Source organism: Aedes albopictus, chromosome 3 (genome assembly GCF_035046485.1).
Source record: "Aedes albopictus strain Foshan chromosome 3, AalbF5, whole genome shotgun sequence".
NCBI lineage: Eukaryota > Metazoa > Arthropoda > Insecta > Diptera > Culicidae > Aedes > Aedes albopictus.
In genome coordinates this window covers 298,336,583-298,362,772 of record NC_085138.1, presented here as the reverse complement: position 1 = coordinate 298,362,772, position 26,190 = coordinate 298,336,583, and the positions used below count along the sequence as shown (strand labels likewise).

The window sequence follows — 26,190 nt, the reverse complement described above, 5'->3', positions numbered from 1 at the left end:
AGTCTAGTCTAGTCTAGTCTAGTCTAGTCTAGTCTAGTCTAGTCTAGTCTAGTCTAGTCTAGTCTAGTCTAGTCTAGTCTAGTCTAGTCTAGTCTAGTCTAGTCTAGTCTAGTCTAGTCTAGTCTAGTCTAGTCTAGTCTAGTCTAGTCTAGTCTAGTCTAGTCTAGTCTAGTCTAGTCTAGTCTAGTCTAGTCTAGTCTAGTCTAGTCTAGTCTAGTCTAGTCTAGTCTAGTCTAGTCTAGTCTAGTCTAGTCTAGTCTAGTCTAGTCTAGTCTAGTCTAGTCTAGTCTAGTCTAGTCTAGTCTAGTCTAGTCTAGTCTAGTCTAGTCTAGTCTAGTCTAGTCTAGTCTAGTCTAGTCTAGTCTAGCAACATTCATCATTGAGATCTGATGAATTCGATTTGACTTTGACCCTATGACTTCACCCATGTGAAAATATTCTACAGCGCGGGGAACCTTTTTGAAAAATTCTCCATAGTAATTCCCATATAAAACTATTTTGCCTTTGGGCCACCATTAAATCATCACCAAAATGGCTGGAAATTTTTGAGGACTTTAGTTTTGCACTAAGGATTGTAATAAACTTATGGGAGTTTTGACATGTTTGAAATCTGAACTGCCCTAGTAGGCACGTTGTATTCGCGGCAACGCCTGGCGGATGGCGAACATCTGGTCCGAATAGTTGCGTAACAGAGAAGGGGCCCCGCCGACCGGAAAAGGGTAGAAGAGTGTAGATAATAAGGTAGAAAAGTGTATATATCAACAGACTGTCATCACATTTATAATAACATAATCCATTACTAATAACAAATTAATATATTCAACAAATATTCTTCGATGGGAAAAATACATCTAATTCGACTAGAATCATGAAAGTGACAATAATCAAGTACGCAATCGCTAGCGCTAATCCTACTAGTTTTCTCAGTGTAAACTTTGATAAATATAGTACTAGATAGAGAATACCTATCGCTAAAAATAGAGCCATTACTGAATATTGCATTCCATAGGAATTAATTTCAATGTAGGCTCCTGTGGTGGCTCCTCCTTCCATCATGTTCCGGATGAACCAGGGTAGTCCCAGAGAGAACAGGATGGCTAGCGTATTTGCACCAAGAGAATTCGACACGCCCATCGATCCGTTTCCTGTTGGCCATGAGAATGCATCAATTAAACAGTGTTCAATGACTGTTCAAGAAGCAAATGTGATTTACCTTTTCTGATGACTGTAATGGCTGAAACCGCTTCGGGCATGCATCCGCCAAACGCCAGGAAGGTAAGCCCCATGACCGTCTCCGGAACATCAAACGTATTGCCAATGATCGTCATCATCCAGAACACCATGTAGGCTGTTCCACCGATCCACGCTATGCACATTACGAATGTCAGCGGATATAGTTTGCGATACTTTCGAGGATCTGGAATCGTTACTTTGACGATCACCCGGAAGGGCCAGGTGTAAAACCACCAGGCCACACCCAGCCACGAGTCTTTCGCTATCTTTAGAAGGTGCATTCTGCTGTCATCTGACTGGTTCGATTCGTCACTGAAATCGTAGGAGATACGAGGAGCTTCCTTATCACTGGTGGGAATGCATAAATTGGCGTTGATTGCCTCACCCAGTACGGCTATCGAGTACTTTCGATGGTTTTTATGCTCGGATTGAGGTTCATCTGAGGATTTCTTCTCCAGCCTTCGACAGAGATTCCAACGATCTTCAATCAAAGATATTGCTATTCGCTTCATGCGATCATTTTGGAACATCACCAGGAAGTATAGTACGTAGAGAACGACGAACACGACCGATTCGTACCAGTAGACTCGTTCGTCCCAAAGGCAACTAACCAGGGAGCTGGTACTGATGATAACGATAATCGAGTCGCGAGTCAACGGCCACCAATCAAGTTGAACGTGCTGTGGAAGTGATGAAAGTGATGAATAAATAACAGTATAGTTAAGACAACACAAAGATGAGCGAGAATGGACAAAAATCCAACTTACCGATTTGGTCAATAAGCCAACCAACGCGGCCACTCCCAAGGTGTTGAAGAGCATCGATCCCATGATCGTACCCAAACCCATATCGGAGTCTACCACCAAGGTACTGATGGTATTCGTGAAGAATTCCGGCATGGATGTTGCCGTCGCCATAAAAGTAGCAGCAGCTACATCCTACAAAATTCAAACGCAAATATTTTTCAAATGTAATCCAACTGTGCATACAGACAAAATCGCTACTATGGCATACCTCGGACAGGTGCAGATCTTCGCAAATGTATTCCACCGACGGTAGAAAGTACTCGCTACACACGTACGCTAATATCGTGAAGAAATAGATGGCTGCCAAGAAGTGAAGCAAAATCGCTCCGTTGAGCCGTTCGGTTTCTAAACTTTCGCAAAAATTTGGAAAAGAAAATTCAGTCATTCATTAAGGTATGGTCCACCTCAGCCGTTCTACTTACTCGAGAATAAATCCGGTGGCAGATCATCCATCGAAGTTGTAAGGACACAAACCACTGGGGATAGAGATTCATTGGCACCCGGGACGAACTCTATGCTGGCCCGGCTGTCCCAGTCCAGCAGGAGTGCTGTTTCGTTGAGTGAGGAGTCATTCGACAGCGGCATGTGATTGACGAAGTCAAATAGTGCTGGAACTGTAACGGGAAACAAGACGATTGGTTATTCCCATTGGCGGCGCTACACCCACGAGTGAGGTGGCAGGCATCTCCCAACTGAATAAGTGATTTATCTAATGTCAATCTATCGGTATCTATGTTTGGATATCAATATTTTCGAAGTAAACAACGGGGAAGACCACCGTTTTGACGCAAACGTTTCTCAAGAGATTGATTCGATAAGAATCTTTTGAACATTCGTTTTCAACCAGCACGTCAAATAAAATACTTCGGTTGTGCGCTTGTTACGTACCGTCGTGCGGGGCTTCTTTATACACTTTTTCATGGTTTTTCAACTTTATGACATTATAACTCCCAGACTAGTGAATGAATTTCCGCAATTTTTATACACAATAATTGTGAATATGTATGTAGGATGTATGCAAAATTTGAGCCAAATCCATCAATAAACAAAAAAGTTGTTCATACACCAATCGGACACATCTCATATAGAACCGGATGGGGGCTACTTTGGAAATTTTTATCTATAACAAAACTGCATTTCAAATTCCAGGGTTATTTGGAAAACTACATTGTACCAATACTGTAGTAGGGAATCGCGCCACTTAGGCGGTGGCTTCTATATTCGTCTGTTTTCCACTATAACTCAGTCAAATTTGAACCAATTGACACAATTTTTGGAATGTGGTGAAATAGGTATAGTATCTACCCGTGTACAACATTTCAAGTCAATTGGTTAAAAATTGACTGAGTTATAGTAGAAAGCAGACGAATATAGAAGCCACCGCCCAAGTGGCGCGATACCCTATACTGTATCATACATAATTTCAATAAAAATATGCGTTTTAAGATGGTTCTGTGCTGCCTTTGGTATTATGAGCAGCGTGATATTGCTATATAGATAGCCTGAAAAAAGGGACCATCAATCCTTTATTTGGGCGAAACGGTTATTTATAACGTATAACGATACAAATATTCGATTGTATATGCAACGTTGATACATTTTGAATGAATTGATCAACCCTTTGAAATTTATGAACTGTAGAAACAATGCCTACAGACCAAATGTTCTGATACGTTATGTATATTATATTGGTTTATTCGATGTTTTTTCGCGTCCTGACAAGCAATAAACGGTCTGTTTGAAAAATAATTTCAACCAAATGAAGGGAAAACTATTGCTTTATAATAGTTCCTAAGACATCAAACAGATTTGAACCATATTTTGAATTCAAAAAATCCATATTCAAAAGTGTCCAAAGTAGCCCCGCATTTCAAAAGTAGCCCCGCACGACGGTATCCCGCAGATGATTGTTAAATATTGATAATATGCAGTTGACAACTATAAAGAGCACGCGTTGAAACAATCAATGTTAGCGGGCTGCGCAATAGTATTTAATTTATATTATTATACGCTGTGGTGTAGATTATTAGAATACAGCTAGAGAATAAAAATAAAATTTAGATTTTATTGGCTGGAGGTGAATGTCACCAACCAGAAGAAATGATTAACGTCAGTGAAGCAGAGGACGCAAACTCCCACGCTGAGGGAAGTTAAGGATGTCATCCACCAGCTCAAAATTAACAAAGCAGATGGTGAGAGTGGTACCAAACTCAGGTATGGAAAATCGAATACCTACAACCTGAATGAGGTATTAAGACCCCCTGCATAAGAGGTAAAATACCTAAAATAATAACTGGTGTATATTCTGTGCATAACACGTGACAAAACCTAAATGGTAATCGATGATTTTTCCATAATTGAATAATACCTCAAACAGTCCTCAACAACAAACCAATAACTCGTTATTGGTTATTGGATATATTATAATTATCAATACCTACAAAATACCAAAATTAGTTATTTTCAATACCTGAGTAACCGATCAACACCTGGACTTGGTACGACACCTGACTTTGGAATGCTGCAGTTATGTGTCAGTTATTCGTTCCTTCTCGGGAGCTGTACTCATCCAGATGGACCCAGAAAAGTTTACCTCCTGCCTACACTGGATGACAGTTAGAATTTGGGAAACGGAACAGCTACCGGAAGATTAATCAGCCCCATTTACAATCAGGGCGACCATTTGGAATATGAGAACTTCAATGTGATTATCATTTTGAATGCCGTCTACCAAGTCATATTCCTGATCATCTTTTGTCGTCTGTCACCAAAAACAAAGAAGTTCGAGGGAAGCTATCGAGTCGGCTTTATCAACGGCCGGTCAACATCACATAGCAAATCCTTCAAAAATGCAGTTAATATCAGGTCCCTACGCATCACCTCTTCATCGACTTCAAGGTGGCATACAACAATGTGGAAAATATAATTAAACATTAATTAATAAACTAGGGCCCATATAGCTGCGTGGGTATTCAGCAAGACCATGGTTTAGGGTGACGGGTTTGATTACCGGTCGGTCGAGGAACTTTTCATAAAGGAAATTTCCTAGATTGTCTTGGACATGGAGTACCTATGTAATAATACATAAAGCATCTTACCTGCCACACGATATACAAATAATATTGATCATTGACTAAGGAAGTTTTCAGTTAATAATTATGCAAGTACTCCTAGAACGCTTAGTTGAAAAGCCCAGTTGGGTCGTTACACCACAAAGAAGAAGAAGGCACCTACATAGATACGCACTTGATTTATGCTTCACTTTATTTTTTTACAAAATGCCTTTAAATATCCTGAAGCATCTTCGAAGACAACATTTCAATCCCACAATTCGGTTTCGAGTTACAATTTTATAATTGAAAAAAGATCCTCTTTATAAGTTAATGATTCGTATCAAGAAGTTGTTAATACCAGTTCTGCTTTCAAAATAGTATACACAGTGTTTAAAACTAATCTTGAATTGATTTCCCCTCTAACACCCAACCCCGCCTTTTAACGGAGTATAGTTTGATCATTTTGGTATTTTTTCTTGCCTGGGCAATAAAAAGTTTTATATTATTGGCTGTTATTAAGGACTATTCTATACATCTTTGGTTTTTCGTTTCTTTTTGAGCATATTTACATTTTTTATTATTGAAAATTTGATATTTTGGTCACCTTTTCAGATGTTTCCTTTGTAGTGAACATATTATCAATTTTTCCTTAATCATTTTGTTATGGTAAGGGGGGTTTGATGGATTGATATATTATAAAATCATGTTCCTTGAAGTTACTCGGAAAATAAAAAAAAATATAGAGATATATTAAAACAATATTTTAACAATTATTATCATAAATTCTTAAAATGTTTTCATCTTGAAAAATTGGTATCCCAAATAGGCTTCCGGGAAAAAAAAATAAAAAAAGTTGGGATGTTCAAAAAGAAAAACTAGGTAGAGAATGCTTGCGATATTTTTGCACTAAATGATGACAGTCACACCAAGGGCGTTTAAAAAATTATTCTAAAATAGATCAGTACTATATGATTTTTACCAGAACAATTGTAAACCTATTTCCTTGATTTAGGATGAAAAAACTGGTCCTAATATCGATAACCTTTTTGGAACGATCCTAAGAACAGCTGCAAGTCTGATTTAGTGTTACTCTTTATATGCATATCGGTCAACATCTATTAATAAAAATACGTTGGTTCAATGGATACATCTGTCCCCTATTTGCAAAAAAAAAAATAAAAAAAAATAGCGGAAACCAGATAGAAATACCAATTTGAGCTATAGGGTGGCCCAAACATTTTTAATAAAATTCACACCTAACATATTTCTAGTTTCACTAGCTTAATTTGCCATTTGAGACTACCATAAGCTTCAGCGAAAATTTGAGGAAAATTGATAGGTAAAAAGGAGACGTTCGACGAGTTTGGAGTTTTTGTGAAAAATAAGTGCAGAAATAACACAGCTTCAGGTTCCTGACTCTAGGTGGCGCTGGAAGCGTTCAATCACAACAACTTTTGGCATTGCTATAGGTAATTCTATTCGCAACAACTTTGTCTAAGACAGCATATAAAGGGTGATACGGTCAAAATTTGGTCACACATTTTTTTTCATAACTTTAGACTGCGTACACCAAAACAGCTGATTTTTGGACCAGTAATGCTACATTATATGTAGCTTATACCATAAATTTTTCATCAAAATCGATTGAGTATTGGTTGATATATAGACAAAACCATCGACTTACCTTTTTAAAATTTTGTACAAAGGCGCTCCATAGTAAATTTTCGGAAATTTAAGGTCAATAAAGCACAATTTTGATTATAGAACTACCAATACTGCTCCGATTTTTATCAAAATTTTACAGTATAGACTATTATGAAAATACGTTCTTAGTAAAATTTTGAGCCATTTTGTATGAATACTTTCAAAGTTGTAGCAGTTTGAATATGAAAAAAGCTAACCGGGTGCCACTTAAGCAAATATAACTTTGTAACGGCTGGATAAAATTGAATGAAATTTTTACACAACATTTTGATATGCATACTTCACATACAGAAAAACTTTCATTGAAATGGGTTAAGTATCTCTGGCTCTATAAATAAAACAGTAAATATGTGTTTGAATTGAATGAATTTTTTATACAACATTTCGATATGTATACTTTACACACAGAAAAATTTTCATTGAAATTGGTTCAGTATTTCTGGCTCTATAAAAAAAAGAGTAAAAATGTGTTCTTATTTTTTAATCCTCTTTGTACAAAATTTTAAAATTGCAGTTTTCAGGATTCACAATATCTCCGCAAATACTAAACCGATTTTGATGAAAATTTTATGGTATAAGCTACATATAATGTACTAATACTGGTCCAAAAATCAGCTGTTTTGGTGTACGCAGTCTCAAGTTATGAAACAAATTGTGTGACCAAATTTTGACTGTACCCGAGCAGAAGGGAATAACAACAGCATAAGAAAATGTGTTATTTTGGCAAATAACTGAGTAATGAAATAAGTTATTTTCATGTTATTAACATAACAAATTATGTTATAAACATAGCTGTCATAAGCGGCAAAATAACAAAAATCATAACAAAAAAATGTTCCTGGAAGACCAATTTAATAACATGTTTTGTTAGTTCTATAACAACATAATAACAATGAATTTGGGAAATATTTCAATAACAAATGTTGTTATTTGAAAGTTATTGATAACAATCCGAAAGCAAAATTAGTTATGATTAGTTTGATGTCACATAGTAAAAGTTCGGACAGCGGCACGCGTGTAAATCAAAAGGGTACCGCTGTCCGATCACTTTTGCACATTTTTCAACGCCTTGCCACGCCCAGGCCTATGAACGAAAACATTTTGTACTTTGTACACGTAAAATTCTGCATATTAGTAGTTCCGCGTCAAAAATTCAGCTCAATCCATCAAAGCAAACCATAGTTACAGCATCTCAAACATGGCCATTTTGTATGAAAATCGGCGTTCGTTCGATCAAGTATGCACTACAGTGTACGTAACTAAATACTAAAAAAGGAACATAAAACTGGTCATAATTATCGAAGTGTTTATAAAATAATAAACCGAAATGCTCGTTCAGTCCTTATTAGAGGAACTAATTAGATCGTACACACGGTATGCTGTAAACAATGGGTTGTAAACAAAATCTTGAATGATGTAGTTTCAGTTTCAAAACTTGTTATTGTTGTGCTATAGTTTATTAAATATTTGTACACTCTCAATCTATATAAATAAAAATGGAATGGTGTTTGTATGTCACGAATAGGCTCGGGAACGAGCCAACGGATGAACACCATTCTTTCAGTGTTTCATTCATGCAGGGCTCCGACGTGTTTGTACTCTATACTGTAAGGTACTTTCCTTGACCTGAAAAATAGTTTATAACTGCCAGGCTTACGTCAAATCTAATAAATACAAATACAAATACAAAATACAAATACGAAAAAATAATAGAGAAAACGGACTGGGTACGCACCGAAAACGAGAAAGTTTGAAATTCCATTTTGCGGGGAATTTTTCTACAGAGTTGCATGTAAAAAAAACAGTGGGCAGGCAGAACGACGTTTACCGGGACAGCTAGTAGTATAATAATAAAATTTGTTCCATAACAAAACATATGATTAAAATATTATTTTATGGGTGTACATATATCAATAGCTTGAACATAACAAAATAAGATTGTCAAACAAAACATGTTATGGAAAACTTATGTCTTGATAAGTTAATAATAACAAAACAAGATATAAAAACAGATTATGTGATTTGATAGTTATTAGTTTGATATTCCCCTCTGCTCGGGTATAACCCTTTAGTGATCCAATGCTTGTTAGACAAAAAAAGGGTTGGCCAAGACTAAGCACCGTTCGGTATATCAAAAAACAAGCAGTTTTTAAAGAGATATACAGGGGATACTCAAAATAACTGGGACAGGTAAAATTTTCACTTTCAAATAATGTTCAACTCGCTGTAACTTTTCGAAAAGGGCATCAAATATTCTCAAATTTTTACTGTAGGTTCATCAACTAGTTAACAATTGTGTATCAGTGGTCAAAATAAGGAAAAGATCGGGCCATTCTACACGAAGTTATAAAGATTCCAGAAAAAGTTATAATTATCTGATAGACAACTTAAAGCTGTTATATCTCCGGATTCAATGAACCGAATGCATTGAAATTTTGATCATGTATGACTAATATAATTTTATAATAACAAATTTAGCTCAGCAAAGTTAGACTTAAGTGCAAAGTCTTCAGCATACCAATCTATGTGGTCAATTAAAGATTTTTCAATCAACTCAACGTACATGTGAACAGATGGATACATTATTAGTGAAATTGCGAAAATAAACACAGATCAGGTGAGATTTGAACTCACAACCTTTATACGCGACACAAGTGCTTTTCCAATCAATGACACGGTATTTTGGTTGTTACAAGGAAATTCAAATCTCATTGATCACGCTTCGTCATTCCCTTAGCTGCACCGCAAATTTATCCATCTCTTATGAACACATGTATGAAGAGGAAACTTTTAAGAATGTTTACTCGGATTCTTTATAAAGTTTGGAAATTCTTCAAAAATAATGTCTAGAATTGTTTTTAAGTACTTAAGTGTTTCTCCAGACAATCTTTCAAAATACTCTTAAAAATACGTTCTTTCAGAAAATATTCCATGATTTTTTTAACGGATTCCTCCACGAATACATTAATTATTTATTAATAAATTCTCATAGGAATACCGCCAAGAGTTCCTCAAAGAGTGTTTTCAGAAATCCCATCATGCATTTATTCAGCAACTTCATCTAGAATTTCTTTAGATATATCCCTGGAATTCATTCAGATATTACTTCAGGGATTCATTAAGAGTATCTCGATAGATTTCTAAAGGGATCAGATTAAAATGTATACAAAAAAAATCTCATGGGTTCTTTCCGTAACATCTTCAAAAAAATCCTCAAGAAATGTCTCCAGAGATTCCTTCAGTAGTTTAAGGATTTCTTCATGAATGTCAGCCAGGAATATCTTCCGAAATTTTTCCATGGATTTTTTTTTTATTTTCAGAATTTGCAGGGTTCCTACAGGAGTCCCTTAGGAGGGGTAACTGAAGAAATTTCTAGATGGTTTCTTTTTGAAAAAAGAATTACATGCGGTTCCTTCGGACATATTTTCTGGGATTCTTTCAGAGATTTCTCCAAAAACTATTTCAGATACTCCTCCACGTATTTTTTACAGAAGCTGTTTATGAAATCATATTAAAATACTTCAACAGTTACCTGAAGGAATTTCTAAAGGAATCGCTTAAGATACATCTGGAGATTCTAAGCAGATTTTTTTTCTGCTGATTCCTGAAGAATATTCCTGAAGCATTTGTTGTAAAAATTCCTGGAAGAATTCTTTAGAAACAGCTGGAGGTACTGCTTCGATTGGCCCTGGAGGAATTCCTTGACGATTTTTATGGAAAACTTCTGCTGGAATTAAAAGCTGGAATTGAATGAAGAAAACTCCTCTAGGATTTCAGGGAAAATCTCTGCAGGGAATACCTGGAGGAACTCTTTGGGATGGCTCTGAAGGAATTCATAAAAGAGTTTTAAGAAAAACTTTTGAAGGAATTGAAATATAAATTCCTGGAATATTTTAAAAAATCATCGAATGGATTTCTAAAGATCACTATTAAAGAATTTCAGAATTGAACATCGGAGCAATTTCTTCCTCCTTTGAAAAAACAATCTACGGGAATCCATGTAGAAATTGTTGATAATGATCCTGGAGAAACTCTTGAATAAATCATCGAAAACAAAATTCTGGAAGAATTTCTGGAGGATGTTTTAAAGCAAAGCCTGGAAGAACTCTTGGAAATACTTCTGAAAATTACGAGTGATCAAAATAGTAATCCCTAGAAGAAATTTCGGAGGAAAATTTAGCAGCAGGAATTCAAAATAAATATGGAAAAAATCTTGAAGGACACACCAAACGACAACCAAATTCTAAACAAATTGATTTTTTTGTTTCAGGAAACTCTGAAATGAAGACTGTTTTGCAGTCGTTCCAAGTTGAATTCCTTGAGATGTTCCGGGAGAAACACCAATAAATAAGTCCTGAAGTATTTTTTTAAGAAATTCCTAAAAGAAGCTATGAAGGGAGAGAACTTTCTGAAGGGAAGAGAATTTTCTGCAAGAATCTCTCCAGGAATTTCTTCAAAAAATAACTGGGGAAATCTTTGATGAAACTTGTGAAGGAATCGCTAGAGGAATTCGTTTTCAATCTGTCAAGGAATTTGTGCAGGAATTTTGTGAAAGTTTTTGAAGGTATAGCAGGAAGAGTATTTGAAGAAACGCCTGAAGGAATTTCATAAAAAATTTTAGATGAATTTTTGAGAAATACATCCAGCAGTTTCATACGAATAACTGGTTGTACAATATTCTGGGAAAATTCCAGAAGGAATCCCAGAACAACCCTCAGGCTCTAGATGATGAGAAAAATTAAGATCGGTTGCATAATAGTTCATCCATAAATGCACACAAGAAACATGAGAAACAGTGGGCATTTATTCTAAAAAAAATATTGTCCTTGTAAAGTCAAAACATCCAAATAATGCGCATAAGGCTCAAAAAGGAGTGTATCGGAAATTAACTAAAAATGTTCACAACAGCCTTAAAAATAAAAAAAAGCATTCCTTTATTTTTGGATATACTATATAATTCTTTGAAAAAACAAATGGCAACTCTGATTGTCTAAAAATAATCATTAAAGTTTGACTTTAGATTAAGATTAAGATTAAACATATGTTTTAAAATTCTGTACACCTCCTAAAAAAATAAATCGCGTAAACTGTGGGAAAATATTTATTTTTTTCTTATTCAATTTTTTTAAGAAAAAATTACTCCGCATATTAAATTTTTTTTCAGACAATTTTTTTCGCTACAAATTATTAAAACTTTTTTAAAAAAAAATAGCATTTTGTACAGATTGTTATTTTGTGTGGTATACTCATTGATCCATATTTTCAACCATACTAAATACTGTCCAAATTTTCTTCAGGCTGTTTCAAACTTTATTATATTGTGAAGACTTGATAAAAGCACCGGAATAAAAAGACCTGACCAACCATGCTTCGAGATAGAGAATTTTGAACGTTTACAGTTAATTTCCGATACACTCCTTATTAACCTTTCAGGACGCGCGCCTTCAAGCAATCGAAACTGCACCTTCTTCTTTCGGGGCGACGTTCATAAACCATTAAGTAACTTGTTTGTGTTACGTCACAGCTCCTCCACTCCTAGAAATCAGTGTTTTGTTTCGTTTCAGAGAGCGAGCAAAGGCGCTTAAATCTAGGCACAAGGACCAGGACACGGACCAAATACCTGTGTTCCATCCCAGGATTCCAAGGACTATGGGGTGACATAAACCCTCTTAGCATCGTCACCCTTACCGATATTTCACGTATTTGGCTTTCTATATAAAACTTAGCGGTTGGTACGAGATGTCCCGGCCTTAATGGTTTTAATGTAGAATCAAAAACGCTGCACAGTAGGCCTGGCCGCTTTAATGCTTGTAATTCATTTTCGATGTACTGCAAGCATTAATAATGACAAGAAAAATGGTAGAAGTAGTCGATTCTATCATTTTCCAGGATTCTTTCAATGAATGACTGTGTATGTATTGTGTAGAGTAGACTTGACTAGACTAGAAAACAAATTATTCTGTGATGACGTTCATTAAGAACTAGCACTAGCAATTCCAAGAATAAAATAAAAAAAACGCGCTGATTTTTCAACACGTTAGTGTCAATGAAATTTTGGTCTTTCAGCATGTTTGTCCTCTTACCATAGAATCGCTTCCAATTTCAATTGTTCCTTGTTTGTAACTATACGAAACTCACCTAAACTGGGGGAACCAAGTTTAGTTTTCAGAGCTCGTGTACCACTGATAATCGATCCGTTTCATTAATCCAATTAAAATACTCAAGGGGTTTCAAGCATCCCCATGAAATATCCCAGCAAAACACGGAATTTATAAAAACTTTATGAATTTTTCAAGAAGTTGGAAATGTTTCTACAGCGCTCTTTTTTTCAGTTACTACAATTGTCTCACTTGTCTATATGATGTTTTCACTAATTTCATTGAAACACAAGTTGATAAACACACAAAAACATAGTACAGGTTCACATTTTTGGCAGTTAAGTTTTCCGTAGGATCCAATGCATGTATGTATCAGTTCTTCAGCTCTCGGTAATAGCACGATCTGTCACCGTTAGTAGTACCATGCTGTGTGCAACAGGCGGTGGTTTTTCAGCACTTTAATGAAATTTCATCAACTTTACTACTAAAGAGGGAACAACATCTTATAAGACATACTAATTTGGCAGAATCTATAGATTTAAAAAGAATTGAACAATGGTTTAAAAAAAAGTCAACAAAATGACAAGACAGTTTTCCCTGCGCTCTAATTAACATCTGGATCATACTGATTCTTTATTTAATGAAAGAATGCCAATAAGTATGGTAAATTTTAATTTTTAAAAATTTATTTTATTTTTTGTTTTATTATTTTTTACATCTTTATCAGTTATCTCATTTAAGTATGTAACTATCGTTGTTTAGTAGCAAACTTCCACTTAAGATTTTTGATTAGTCTTCTTTGTATACTGCAGAATTCAAGGATTTGACTCTATAGTTTCCTGTTTCAGGTCTCTAATTACCATAGATCGAATTTACTCCGCAAACAACCACCGCAAGCAGGACACTCGCACTAGTCCCAAGAATCTCCATCGTAACGTTTTATATATCACAAAGTTCACTTTCACTCTCCGGGCATCTGGCGACGAAGCCCGTTCAAAGCCCGCGCAAAATGCACAATTGTTTGACAAATCACACCACGCCGGTCTAGAATTTTTGCGATGCGCGCTCGCTCGGTTCCCTTACAACAACGGTCGCGATGAGACCCCACACTTGCTGTAAATCACGCGTGTCCAACGCTCGCGGCGTCTCATTCACAAATGCTTAGCGAAACCTAAATCGCTCGCCCTGGCATCTATATAAATCAGCTCGGACAACGGGGCCCTATCACCTGGAACCGTCATCATCATCGTCATCACTCTCACTGCCGGGTTTGGTGGCGGTGGCGGCGGCGGCGACAACGGTCATCGGTGGTGCTTACCGCGAACAAGCCATTCAAGTGCGGTTGCATTCTACTCATTACACGGTTCTCCTCCTTATGTTTATCTACCGGTTATCGGTGAGAAGTACCCGACGCGATGGCTGGGGCACTTCAAATTCGCGTCTCACTTACCGACTGACTGACTGATTCGAGCAGGCCGTCGTCGTTGTCGTCGTTGATTGCTTCCACGGATCGTGACCAAACTGTCTCGTCTGGCACTACTGGCGCATGGAGGTGGTTCGGGTTGTCGCAGCAGACACTGAGCCCCGGTCGTGGGACAATAAATGGTGAACCATTACCTATTCTAATAATTTGTTTGTTAAATTTCTCGTTTGAGTTTTGCCGCCCTGTCCCTAAATTGCGATGCGCATAAGATGCAGACAACAACAAATCGTTCCGGTTTATTAGGGCTTGCAATAAAAAATCTGTAAACAGATGAGACGATACCACCGGTTATCTGTCAATTAGATTACACAAATTCGAAAATCGGAGCAATTTCATCAAAAACAAAACAAGATAACCTAGTGTCGCTCTCAATGGTTTTCCGTTGATAAGTTGCGCTCTGCTAAACAGATGAACTCACAATAGGGGAATTATGTCTGATTGAGGGGTCAAAACATTGTGGTGAAATTTTCTAATTCTGTAACAAATGATTACCTGAAATACCTGGAGATATTATCAAATGAATCTATGTAATGTTCCTATCAAATCTTTCTTGAAATGTTCGCATTTTTCCGCAATACATTGACCCTGAATTAAAGAAAGAAATCGTGATTATTACTTACCGGTCAGACTAAGGCCTGAGTGTCCTCTGCTGTAGTAGAAGTCGTCTCCAGTCTACTCGGTCCATGGCCTCGTGTCTCCAGTTCCGCACTCTGCGAAGGGTCCGCAAATCGTCCTACACTTGATCGACCCACCTAGCTCGCTGCGTACCACGTCTTCTTGTACAGATGACTCTCGAGAGCCATTCTAATTGGGTTGCTATCCGACATCCTGATGACGTGACCCGTCCACCGTAGCCACCCGATTTTCGCGGTGTGGACGATGGTTGGTTCTCTCAGTAGCTGATACAGCTCGTGGTTCATTCGCCTTCTCCAAGTCCCGTCTTCCATCTACACTCCGCCGTAGATGGTACGCAACACCTTCCGTTCGTAAACTCCAAGGGCGCGTTGGTACTCTGCACGTGGGGTCCATGCTTCGTGCCCATAGAGGGCGACGGGTCCAATCAGCGTTTTGTAGATGGTTAACTTCGTGAGACGGCGAACTTTATTCGATCGTAGAGTTCTGCGGAGTCCAAAGTAAGCACGATTTCCTGCCACAATGTGCCTCTGAATTTCTCTGCTGATGTCGTTGTCGGCGGTCACCAGTGTGCCCAAGTACACGAATTCTTCAACCGAATCCGTATTCGTGCATAGCTGTTCACGATCGATTGCATCATACGCTACGAATGAATGAATACGATGAACAAGTGATGTGTGGGCACGTTGTATTCGCGGCATTTCTGCAACACCTGGCGGGTGGAGAGCATCTGATCCGTTGTAGCGCATTCACCCACGAATCCAGCCTGATATTGCCCCACGAGCTCTCTTGCAATCGGTGATAGCCGGCAGCATAAAATTTGAGAGAGTATCTTGTAGGCAGCGCTCAGTAGTGTGATCGCGCGATAGTTCCCGCAATCCAACTTGTCGCTCTTTTTGTAGATGGGACACACGATACCTTCCATCCATTCCTCCGGTAATACTTCCTCCTTCCAAATCTTGGTAATGACCGAGTGTAGTGCTCTCACCAGTGTTTTTCCACCGTATTTTAGAAGCTCGCTTGGTAGTTGGTCTGCTCCAGCGGCTTTGTTGTTTTTCAACCGGCCAACCTCCTCCTCAATCTCTTAGAGATTTTTGGGCTGGAAATCTTTCTTCCTGAGCACGTACTTCTAGATCTGTTACCACGCCAAATTCGGTGCTTGCAACGTCGCCATTGAGGTGCTCAACGTAATGCTACCGCCATTTCTCGACCACCTCACGCTCGCTCGTAATAAGACTCCCGTTATTGTCTCGGCACATATCGGCTTGCGGCACAAAGCCTCTGTGCGAGCGGTTCAGCATCTCGTAGAACTTCCGTGTGTCCTTAGCGCGGTACAGTTCTTCCATCGCTTCGCGATCTCGTTTTTCCTGCTGTCACTTCATTCTCCGGAAGACTGAGTTCTGCCTGTTTCACGCCTGTCTATAACGTGCCTCATTCACCCTCGTACGGTGTTACAACATTCTCACCCATGCTGCTTTCTTCTCGTTTTTCAACTATCCACATTCGCCGTCGTACCAGTCGTTTCAGTGGTTCAGAGTCGCGAAGCCTTGTACTACAGCCGAGGTACTACCTATGGCGGATCGGATGTCCCTCCAGCCTTCTTCAAATGTAGCTACGCCAAGCTGCCCTTCCGTTGATAGGGCTACTGCCAAATGCTGCACATAGTCTTGAGCCACTTCAACGTTACGCAACTGCTCGATGTTGAGCCGCGGCGTTCGACTGCGACGCGTGGTAAGAACCAAGGTATTTACATATTCTAAGGTAGTCTTAGATGTCAAAACTGGCTGAGCGGCCATTATTTTTTCACCGTGAGAAATTCTGAAAACAAACACCCCCCCTCAACAAATTCCTTTGAAATTTGGCTTCCTCTGCTTTTCTCCACAAACTAAACGTCCTGCTTAACCTTCCATTATATAAAAACCTTGGTAAGAACTGTCGAAAGTTTTGAGCGCATGTATACAGGGGTTAGGTAGTGATCCGAATCTATATGTATTCGCACTGGGGTATGTGCGGACATTGGTTATAACCGTGAAGAATTTACCGTCGATTGGAACGTGGTCGATTTGGTTTTCTGTTTGATGGTCGGGTGATCTCCAGGTGGCTTTGTGGATAGCTTTGCGGGGGAAGAAGGTGCTTCGGACTACCATACCACGAGAGGCTGCAAAGTTTACGCATCGCTGGCCGTTATCATTCGATACGGCGTGCAGACTGTTTCGCCCGATTACCGATCTGTACATTTCATCCCTTCCTACCTTCGCGTTCATGTCGCCGACAACGATTTTCACGTCATGCGGCTAGCAACCATCGTATGTTTGCTATAAATACGCGTAAAACGCTTCTTTCCCATCATCAGGTCTCCCTTCGTGTGGGCAGCGCACATTGATGATGCTGTAGTTGAAGAAACGGCCCTTAACTCTCAACATGCACATCCTTGCGTTGATCGGCTGCCACCCGATAACACGTTGTCGCATCTTGCCCAAAACTATAAATCCTGTTCCCAGTTCATTGGTAGTGCCACAGCTTCGGTAGAAGGTAGCCGCTCGATGCCCGCTTTTCCACACTGTCTGTCCAGTCCAACAAAGTTCCTGCAACGCCACGATGGCGGAGTTGCGGGGATGTTATTCGTCGTAGATTATCCTGTCACATCCTGCGAAACCAAATGACTTACAATTCCATGTTCCATGTTTGCAATCGTAGTCCTTATTTCGTCGCGTGGGTCTTTGCTGATTGCATCGAGTTGTATTTTTTTTCCTATGTTGTTCGCAATGGGGATTTTGACGGGTGGCCTATTGGGTTTACGCCAACACTACTGTCTCGCCGGAGGGTCATCGTGTCAGTTCTGTTTAACGTCCCAACCAACACTGGGACGACCACGCTGATGGGGCTACCACCTTGGATCTAGCTGGGGTTGGTGCAGCATTTCATACTCAGCCGCTGGATGCCAGAACAGAAGCTGTTTGAGCCGCACCTCCTTGGTGAACAGACGCTCGGGTCGTACCTCCTCAATCTAGCTGAAGTCAGAAGGACAACAGTGCCCAGGCTGCACTACCAGCTAAGCACCGATTTGCAATCCTGCTAGACTTCACTCTGGCTAAAATGACTTATACTTGAAACGTAACATTATTAGAAATGACATAAAAAGTATTCCAATTTCTAACATGAACTGCTTTCTGTATTATTCAGACTTTGGTTCGAAATAATTCATGTCAAAAACAAATGCGGTCCAGCATATTTGTGATTATTATTCATAATTGTTCCTTTATTTTTCGCAGTTCTTCCATTCGATAGTGATTCAATCCATTCAATCGGTGGGCCAAAATGTATCATCATGTTTTGCTCGGGCATACCGACTTGTTTTTGTTAAGATGACAATCACTTTACGATGACATTTCTGCGTAAGGTTTTTGTTGAGTAGAGCGAGAAGTATTTATTCGGAAATACTATTCAAATCACCCAAACCACTTATGGCTGTCAAAATGTTTGCCCTCTTGTGAGCAGTCGAGCACATAAGTCTCCGCATCTGCGTGGCGGTTCTTCCCCGAACATCTCTTGCTTCTGATAAAGCGATTCCGAAGCGCAGTGATATGTGGCAGGCTTGACAAATAGTGTGTTGGGTATTTCCTCGAATATCAGTCATTTATTACTGGATACACCTCATGTGGCGCCAGTATTCGATAGTAAACCCTTTTATGATTGGGACTATGATTCAAAGGGAAATCCCTTGGTGAGTAGGGCACCGCGAATACTCATATTTTCTAAATATGTTTATTCTTATTTACCTACTTTTATATTACGTGTAACTAACTTTTCCATGACACCTATTAAGTAACATTTCCAGAGATACAGTCTTACTGATCATCTCATCGCCCTTCATTATCTATCAGAAGCGACAATCGACACGTGAGAGTGCCACTTTCTTCTAGACAATCGTACTGATTTACGTTGATTAGTTATGCCGCTCGCGTGATATCGCGTCTCCCATTCAGTTTTGTACATCCATAATCAGATAGGTGCTGTACCTTTTTTGCCCCACACCGGGTGGGAATCACTGACTGCGGTTATGGTGTAAGTTCATTAAAAACAGCATAGGAATCTCCATCACCGCGGTGATGTTAACCGTCGAAACAACAAAAGTCCCCGTTCTAGCCCGCGCGGCACAGCTGACTGGCTTATTATGGTTGGTGATGATGCTTGCACTGCTTCGCTCGGTCATGTTTAATTGCCGTGCTGTTCTGATAAGAGAATGATTGTAGGAGTGATACGCATCGAAGATTTGCCATCACCTTTGATGGTGGGAATAATTTATTGTCACGGCGATCGTCCGCCGTACTGCAGGCGGTCTTCATGTAGCGGGTGGATATACATACATTTATCAGTCAATGGCAAGACTGCATGAATCAACGTTAGGAATGAGCAAGATTGATAATTTATTCGATTTCCTGTGTATAGGTCGTATGGTCGTTTATACAATGAAAGATTGAGAAAGTCTTTTTAAAAGCCGTTCTACAGTTTTAGCTTAAACTGACTGCACATATCTATGGATGCTACTCCGTGATTGACCCGAACGAATGACAGTTGCACAATGTATTATCAACCTTTGGAGTCATCCATTAAGTACGTCACGCTTGGAGGAAGGAGGGGGGTTCCTTATCGACATTCATGGTAAAGTCAATGTAAACATTTTTCAAAAGAGGACAACACAAACATAAAAATACCAACTTGCACCTATGGTACAAGATAGAACAGAAATAATATCCACAAAAAGAGAATAACAAGGAACAAACACACCGGATAATCACCTATAGTTCGCTCTGAGTACTGATTGCAGCACTCGCTCACACCACTTGTTGAGTCCCTAACCGTCAACGAAGCACATCCACACATGGAATGACAACAGCGCGAAAAAAAATAACACAAAAAAGCGGATTCCTGCCTCCGACTGGCATCTTCACCGTGAACCACACACAAACTCTTGGGGTATTTGTGTTTGGAGGTTTGTGAGAAACTGAAAATAATTAAACTAGTATTTTTTGTTCCATCATTTTTGTTTTATTTTAGGATAAAATTGTCCAATATATAAAAAAGAAATTGTCCAATTAAAATAAAAAAGATGCGGACACCGTCTGAAGCCAGAGGCTTGTACAGAAGGAATGAAACTTAACACTAGACAAGAAACACACGCACCAGTGGCTACGGCAAAGTAACTATTTTCATAAAAAGTTTCATCGCCAGGAACGGGAACCGAACCCTCACCCCATAGTATGGTGCGATTAGAAGCTTGGTAGCCCTAATCGCACGGGTTCGAGGATCCACTTGCCCACAAGCGATCGTTGAGTTCTCTACGTCTACACAAGTTCTTGCTAGGATGTGGTTTTGGGAAATGGATTTTGTGGAAGAGGGTTCACTTTGGTGTGTGGGTGGCCCCAGTTCGTAGCACGTCAGTGACAGGCATAGTTGTCGATATCTCTTTCATGTATTCTTGAATTTGTGGGTTTTTAGGCCTTGCAGACTCCGGTGTTATAACGGTGTGACCCGCCATATAAAATTTTCTAGTTATTCCTGATAAAAAATAGAAATTGATGAAGTCCGTCCAAAATTTGACTGCATTCTATGTGCATTATTTCATACCACCAGACGAAGATCGATTTTTTAACCCTTGAGAAAGACGTCATGGACCATTGAAACGACGGACATAGAAAAAAAATCTTTTGATTGCACACCTCTTTCATTTATTTATTTATTGTTGTCAATCACACCATAGACCTGTGATTACATTTACATTGTTATAGGAAACAGTTTTTAACCTGTTTTAGATTCTAGCGATGGCTGAAGAGAAAGAAAGTAAAGCCTAGAGATTGAGCCCAGGGCCTTCTGTATAAGAATCAGAAGTGATAGGCACTGTGTCATCATGTCCGTCTAATACTAGAAGCCCATCGAAATAATTCTAAAAATAATATATGAACTATAATTATTCATCCAAAAAATATTTTTTCTGCGTTCCTTTTGGATATTTTTTGATATAAACGAAAGTCGTACACTTTTGTCAATGATCAAATTTTTTGAAGCACAATTTAACGCTGATTTCGAAACCGTGCTTCAGAAATTTTTAAGTAGAGCAGTTTTTGAGCTTTAGCCCAATATCGAGTTTTACAACTTTTTAAAATATGGAATTTACCAAAATTCAAATATCTTGCGTTTCGTTCAACCAATTTCAAATCTTTTTCCATAAGATAAATGCTGAATATAATACCATTCGATCATCTGAAGGCATGCCCGTGTAGTTGCCGGCTTAGAATAGCACTACGGACCTCCTGTTCCGGGGGTAAAAGTCCACCAAACAGGGAACCCCAATCCAAGGTGTCAGGCGACCCGTGCTGAGGGATGAATGGTTGAGGGGGTTTAAAACATGCTCGATCTTTAACGGAGCCCGTAACGTGGGTAGATCTCCCTTTTGGGTTGCGTTACGGACTAAGATCTACCAAACTGAACCCTGGTGTCATCCAGCTTGTTAAGCTAGGGTAATGCGTTTTGGTAATAAGGATTCATGGTACAAAGCCCTTGTTACTAGTGACAGTTTCTAAAATTGCATTTATTTTGCCTTACGGATAGTTAAAGACTCGGTTTGTCCTCGCCGAGACTACACTTGATGTAAGGAAAACAAACATGCTTTGCGTATCTAATTGCGTAATAACCTACTAAGGACTGATAAGTACTGGTGATACAAGGACTCACGTGAATTCTTATTACCGAACGAATTCTCTAATTTGACAGCGTTTTGCAACTAGCCTAAAGCCCCGGGTTTTTCAATGTTGTCCTGGGACTAAACTAGAAGCAAGACACGGATGAAGCCAGAGTTCCGCTGCATGGACAAATACACTGAAACCTCCATTTAAGTCGATGCATGGTTGATCGAAAATAATTTTTACCATGCAGGCAATGACAAAACTATAGACTTTTATATTTTTTAACACTTCGCATGACAAAGGAGATTTGTCAAAAAATATAAAACTGTATAGTTTAGTCATTGCCTGTACGGTAAAAAATATTTTCGATCAGCCATGCATCGACTTAAATGGAGGTTTCAGTGTATCAGTTCTACCGTTTTGTTTTTCTCAGAAATAGATTCGATTATGTGTGATTAAGGGCGCACTTTCGCTGGGACTCGTTTCCCTGTGAAAACGGTACTTTTTCATCACATTCGATTTCTCGAACCTCTGAGGTAACAAAACTAGATCTGTACAGAAATCGATGCTCCATTGCCTCTCAATGACAATGGAGTAATACGACATGCGCTAAATACTAAGGATACGGGTATTGCCACAAAAGATCTAAATACTGGTCGCAGTGGCTCATCCGAACAGAAAAAAAAATCTGAAGGCAGGATTTGCGACAGATTGATGAAATTCAAGATATTGGCGAGTTTTAGGGATGATCTTCTTAAATTTTAGCAAAATTTTTAAAAATATGTGACGAGATGTATTTTTTTCAATAAGAAAAAAACAATTTAAAAAATCTTTCTCAGTGTTTATTTGACTTATCATATGTAGGCGAGTTACTGTAAAAATTCAGCTCAATCGGAGCATTGATTACGGAGAATGAGATGTGTGAAGTGAGCGACTTTGCTTAAAAATAGAACAAATAGAAATCGATTTCAAATGATCAACCTTGTATGGAAAGTCGAAAAAATTTCCGCTCTACTGTAACTTTTTTCCTTCGCGTTTTCGAACTCAGGGCATGATTTTACACCAAATACGATCATTAGCAAGTTCAAAAATGCTGTAAACTACTGTAATCATCATTTACTTTGATTCACATGCAAAATTACCTTATTGCACAATTTCATCTTGCTTGCCCATTCTGATCTTGTTCTTGATAAAAGCATGTAGGCATATAGGACATGTCGGAACAAACTTCTCAAGTTCAACAAACTTTACTTCGAAAACTAACTTCAACTTCGGGCAACAGTGGTGTACGTGCAGATTTCGTTGCATAATTTCCCTGCTGCATTCGTGCTCGAATGCTGCCGATTGCGCGGCCACAAACTTGCGATGTCGCATTCGACAAAGCACAGGTGGCAAAAACCGAACGGTTCAATGTCGGTTCGCTCATACAGACAGAGACAATCACGATACCTACCGCCTCGATGTGATACCGTCCAATGATAGCGAGAGGGCTTTCTCCCTTGTCCAGTTTGTCCACCGCAAAAACACAAAAAAGTACTTAGCAGGTAGGCAACCTGAGCTGGTCGGTCATTGCGGAATTAGCAGGCACTGCTTTGATAGTTGGCTAACGTAAACTTTCGCTCGCTTCCTAATCTTCGAAATCTCTATAAGCGCGATTGTAAGCACTCACAAAATGTTTAGAAGTGGATTAAAATCATATGAATTATTGCAATTTATTACTATGAACATATTTGTAATGATGATGTGTTTATAATAACATTGTGAGTACAATAAACGGATGTGGGCGCAAGATGTTGCTTATCAAAAGTTGATGAATTACTTTTCATATCAACGGAAAGAAAACGGCTTCTAGTCAGTCTGAGCGTACTTCGAGTCCTTGGGCGCAAACTAAACCTTTTTATATGCAAGGCAAATTTGAGCCTTTACATGACTTAACATTTCGGGTCAAATTATTATGAACTGTTTTTTTATTATTATTGTTGAGACTGCGCTGCAATATGAACCTATGGATTGTCTTATTAGCCGTTTTCGCTTCAGTACATTTTGGACGAGAAAATAATCTGTTTTTTTTTAACTGAACATAATACTTTTCGGATGAATTTTACTGAGGAATGATGTTTGCTCAAGCAATCATATTTTTTATTACATCAAATTGTTACATTTGCTAATTGCATTTATGTACGTTTACTGTCACAATTGGCCTGCCATATGATCTGTTAGGAATTAGAAGGTATCTTACATCAATCAACACTTTTACAAACTTAAATCACTAACCGCAGAAACCCGATAACTTTCCATTGCTATTATGCGCTTATAACACTGATAGCGAACTACTATGGCGGGCGGTCACTACGAACATTTTGTATGTTTCATCAACATAATATCATTTTAATACACTGTAAAAAATATCACATCAGCACTCTACTGGTTTCATTCGGGAGTAATTTATGTACAAATCAGCACAGTTAGCCTTAACTTAGCCAATAGTCTCGGGAGGAGTGAGTAGCATGTTTTACCGCACAGGGTCACGCTGGATCAGGATCTACTTACTCTACCAAGTCACATTCGATGCAAAATGCCAACCGGAGCGAGACGGTTCTTCCTTCAACATACGTTCCCGGATGGGAAGAAGATATCCAACTCGTTGAGCAACATAAACGTTACCAAAATCGCGTAGCAGAAAATCAACGCCAGACCGATGCGTCTCCTCAGCTTGTACTTGGCAATGTAGATCACGACGTACAGTGAAGCCACGGCGAACAGAAGCGCAATGATGGAGTACTGCATTCCATGGGAGGCAATTATGACGTACGCGTTGGTGGTACTGGCTCCGTCGGCCACCGTTCGGATAAACCACGGCAGACCGAGCGAAAACACAATGGACAACGAGTTAGCGCCAAGGGCGTTCGACACGCCAACAGCACCATTTCCTGTAAGAATCCGAAAATATTACGATATTGTAATGATTTGAACGAAACTTTTTTAAGGCTCCATTGAGAATGGCAAATGCTCCAGAACTAAAATAGTTATTTATGCAACGAGTTGCAAAATAATTCGTATTTATCCAACTCGGCAAGCCTCGTTTGATAAATGTACGACTCGTGCTGTAGAAATCGAATTTTGCAACAAGTTGCGTAGAACTTTTTTTCGCAATGACCAAAATTATTCGCTAGAATATGATCATTTTCATCACTAGCACCGTGTTCCGCGGTAGTTCAATGGGAACGACCACGTGCTCCAACATACTTATCCCGAAGTTCATAATGCAACCGAAATGAGTTGCATTATGAACCATAATGCAACTGTTTGATATAGTGCGAAAAAGTAGGTCGTTTCGGTGCCAAAACGGCAAGTATAAAATAAGTTATTTATGCAACAAGTTGCAAAATGATGATTTTTTCAGCACAAGTTGTACATTTATCCAACGAGGCTTGGCGAGTTGGATAAATACGACGAGTGCTGAAAAAATCGTGTTTTGCACCGAGTTGCATACAATTTTTGTGTCCTTACGAATGAGGTTAGAATAGTATTTTTTCTAGGTTACATGTGTCTGCAGAATGAGGTATCATGGTGAATTAACCTGATTTAACATGAGGTACATCCTACTATTGATTACACACACGAAAATGGATGAAAAATGTGTGTTGGCAAAAGTGCCGAAAAGTACCACTTTTCAGCACAAGTGTCGAAAAGTAGCACTTTTCGGCACTTTTAATTTAATGAAAAAAGTAGGCTGTTTTAGCGCTCCTCTTGTCAGTGAAAAGTTGACGTTTTCACAACGTAATGGCAAAAAAGAATTTATAGTGACGAGTTGCAAAAAAGCACTTTTTGTCATTACGTTGTGAAAGTCGTCGTCTTTTCACTGAGTAAAATAGCAAAAGAGCGGCATTTATGCTGAAAAGTAGCATTTTTCAGTACTTTTGCCAACATAAATTATTTATTCATGTTCGTGTGAAATTAATAGTAGGATGAACAGCATGGTCATTGAAGGTTGATGGACCATGATACTCAATCGAACCTCATTCTGCAGGAGTATGTAACCTAGAAAAAATCCTATTCAAACTTCATTTTTAGTAATAACAAAAAAATAGTGTGCAACTTGTTGCAAAACTCGATTTTTTCAGCACTGATCGTATTTAACCAACTCGACAAGCTTCGACAAATGAGTTTAGGATTTTTTTTTAATTACAGTACTAACGTCTATTTTCGAATAAGTCAAACAACATTATATCGTAAAAGTGAAGCCACACGGTTTGAACGGTTGGAACGCACAAGATATTCCAACCACTGAATCGAATATCAACCATCGCGCAACAATAATGACATTGTCACAATCTGGATTTGCTGCGACAATCTGCCTAATGCGACATATGTTCGTTCCAATTTGAACAGAATAAGATAAAGATCGTATACCACGAGTTTAGAGATTTTGCCTTGCATTGCGAATATCGAGGAGTAACTTCGATCCCGTAAACACTACAACGCTGTTGAAGATCT

General features: G+C 38.8%; 2 protein-coding genes across 3 annotated transcripts in view; both read right to left on the bottom strand.

Moving 5' to 3' along the window:
- Positions 1-796: 796 nt before the first annotated feature.
- On the bottom strand, positions 797-14,464 carry LOC109414799 (sodium/potassium/calcium exchanger 4). 2 transcript variants are annotated; one of them, XM_029863700.2, is made up of 6 exons: positions 13,755-14,464; positions 2,462-2,653; positions 2,248-2,384; positions 2,001-2,171; positions 1,214-1,913; positions 797-1,145 (listed from the first exon to the last, which is right to left on the bottom strand). In XM_029863700.2, exons 1-6 carry the CDS (start codon positions 13,822-13,824, stop codon positions 820-822), a joined length of 1,596 nt encoding a protein of 531 aa, XP_029719560.1. In that variant the 5' UTR covers positions 13,825-14,464; the 3' UTR covers positions 797-819. The 2 variants fall into 2 exon arrangements, with proteins under 2 accessions (XP_029719560.1, XP_062698181.1); XM_062842197.1 differs by lacking the exon at positions 13,755-14,464 and adding an exon at positions 12,880-13,649.
- A 9,322-nt stretch (positions 14,465-23,786) lies between these two features.
- LOC109418646 (sodium/potassium/calcium exchanger 3) overlaps positions 23,787-26,190 on the bottom strand; it is a 38,259-nt gene continuing 35,855 nt past the window's right edge. Inside the window, exon 7 of the mRNA XM_029863702.2 lies at positions 23,787-24,623. Within this exon, the coding sequence (XP_029719562.1) occupies positions 24,298-24,623 (326 nt within the window). The 3' untranslated portion in view covers positions 23,787-24,297. The remainder of the gene's footprint in view (positions 24,624-26,190) is intronic.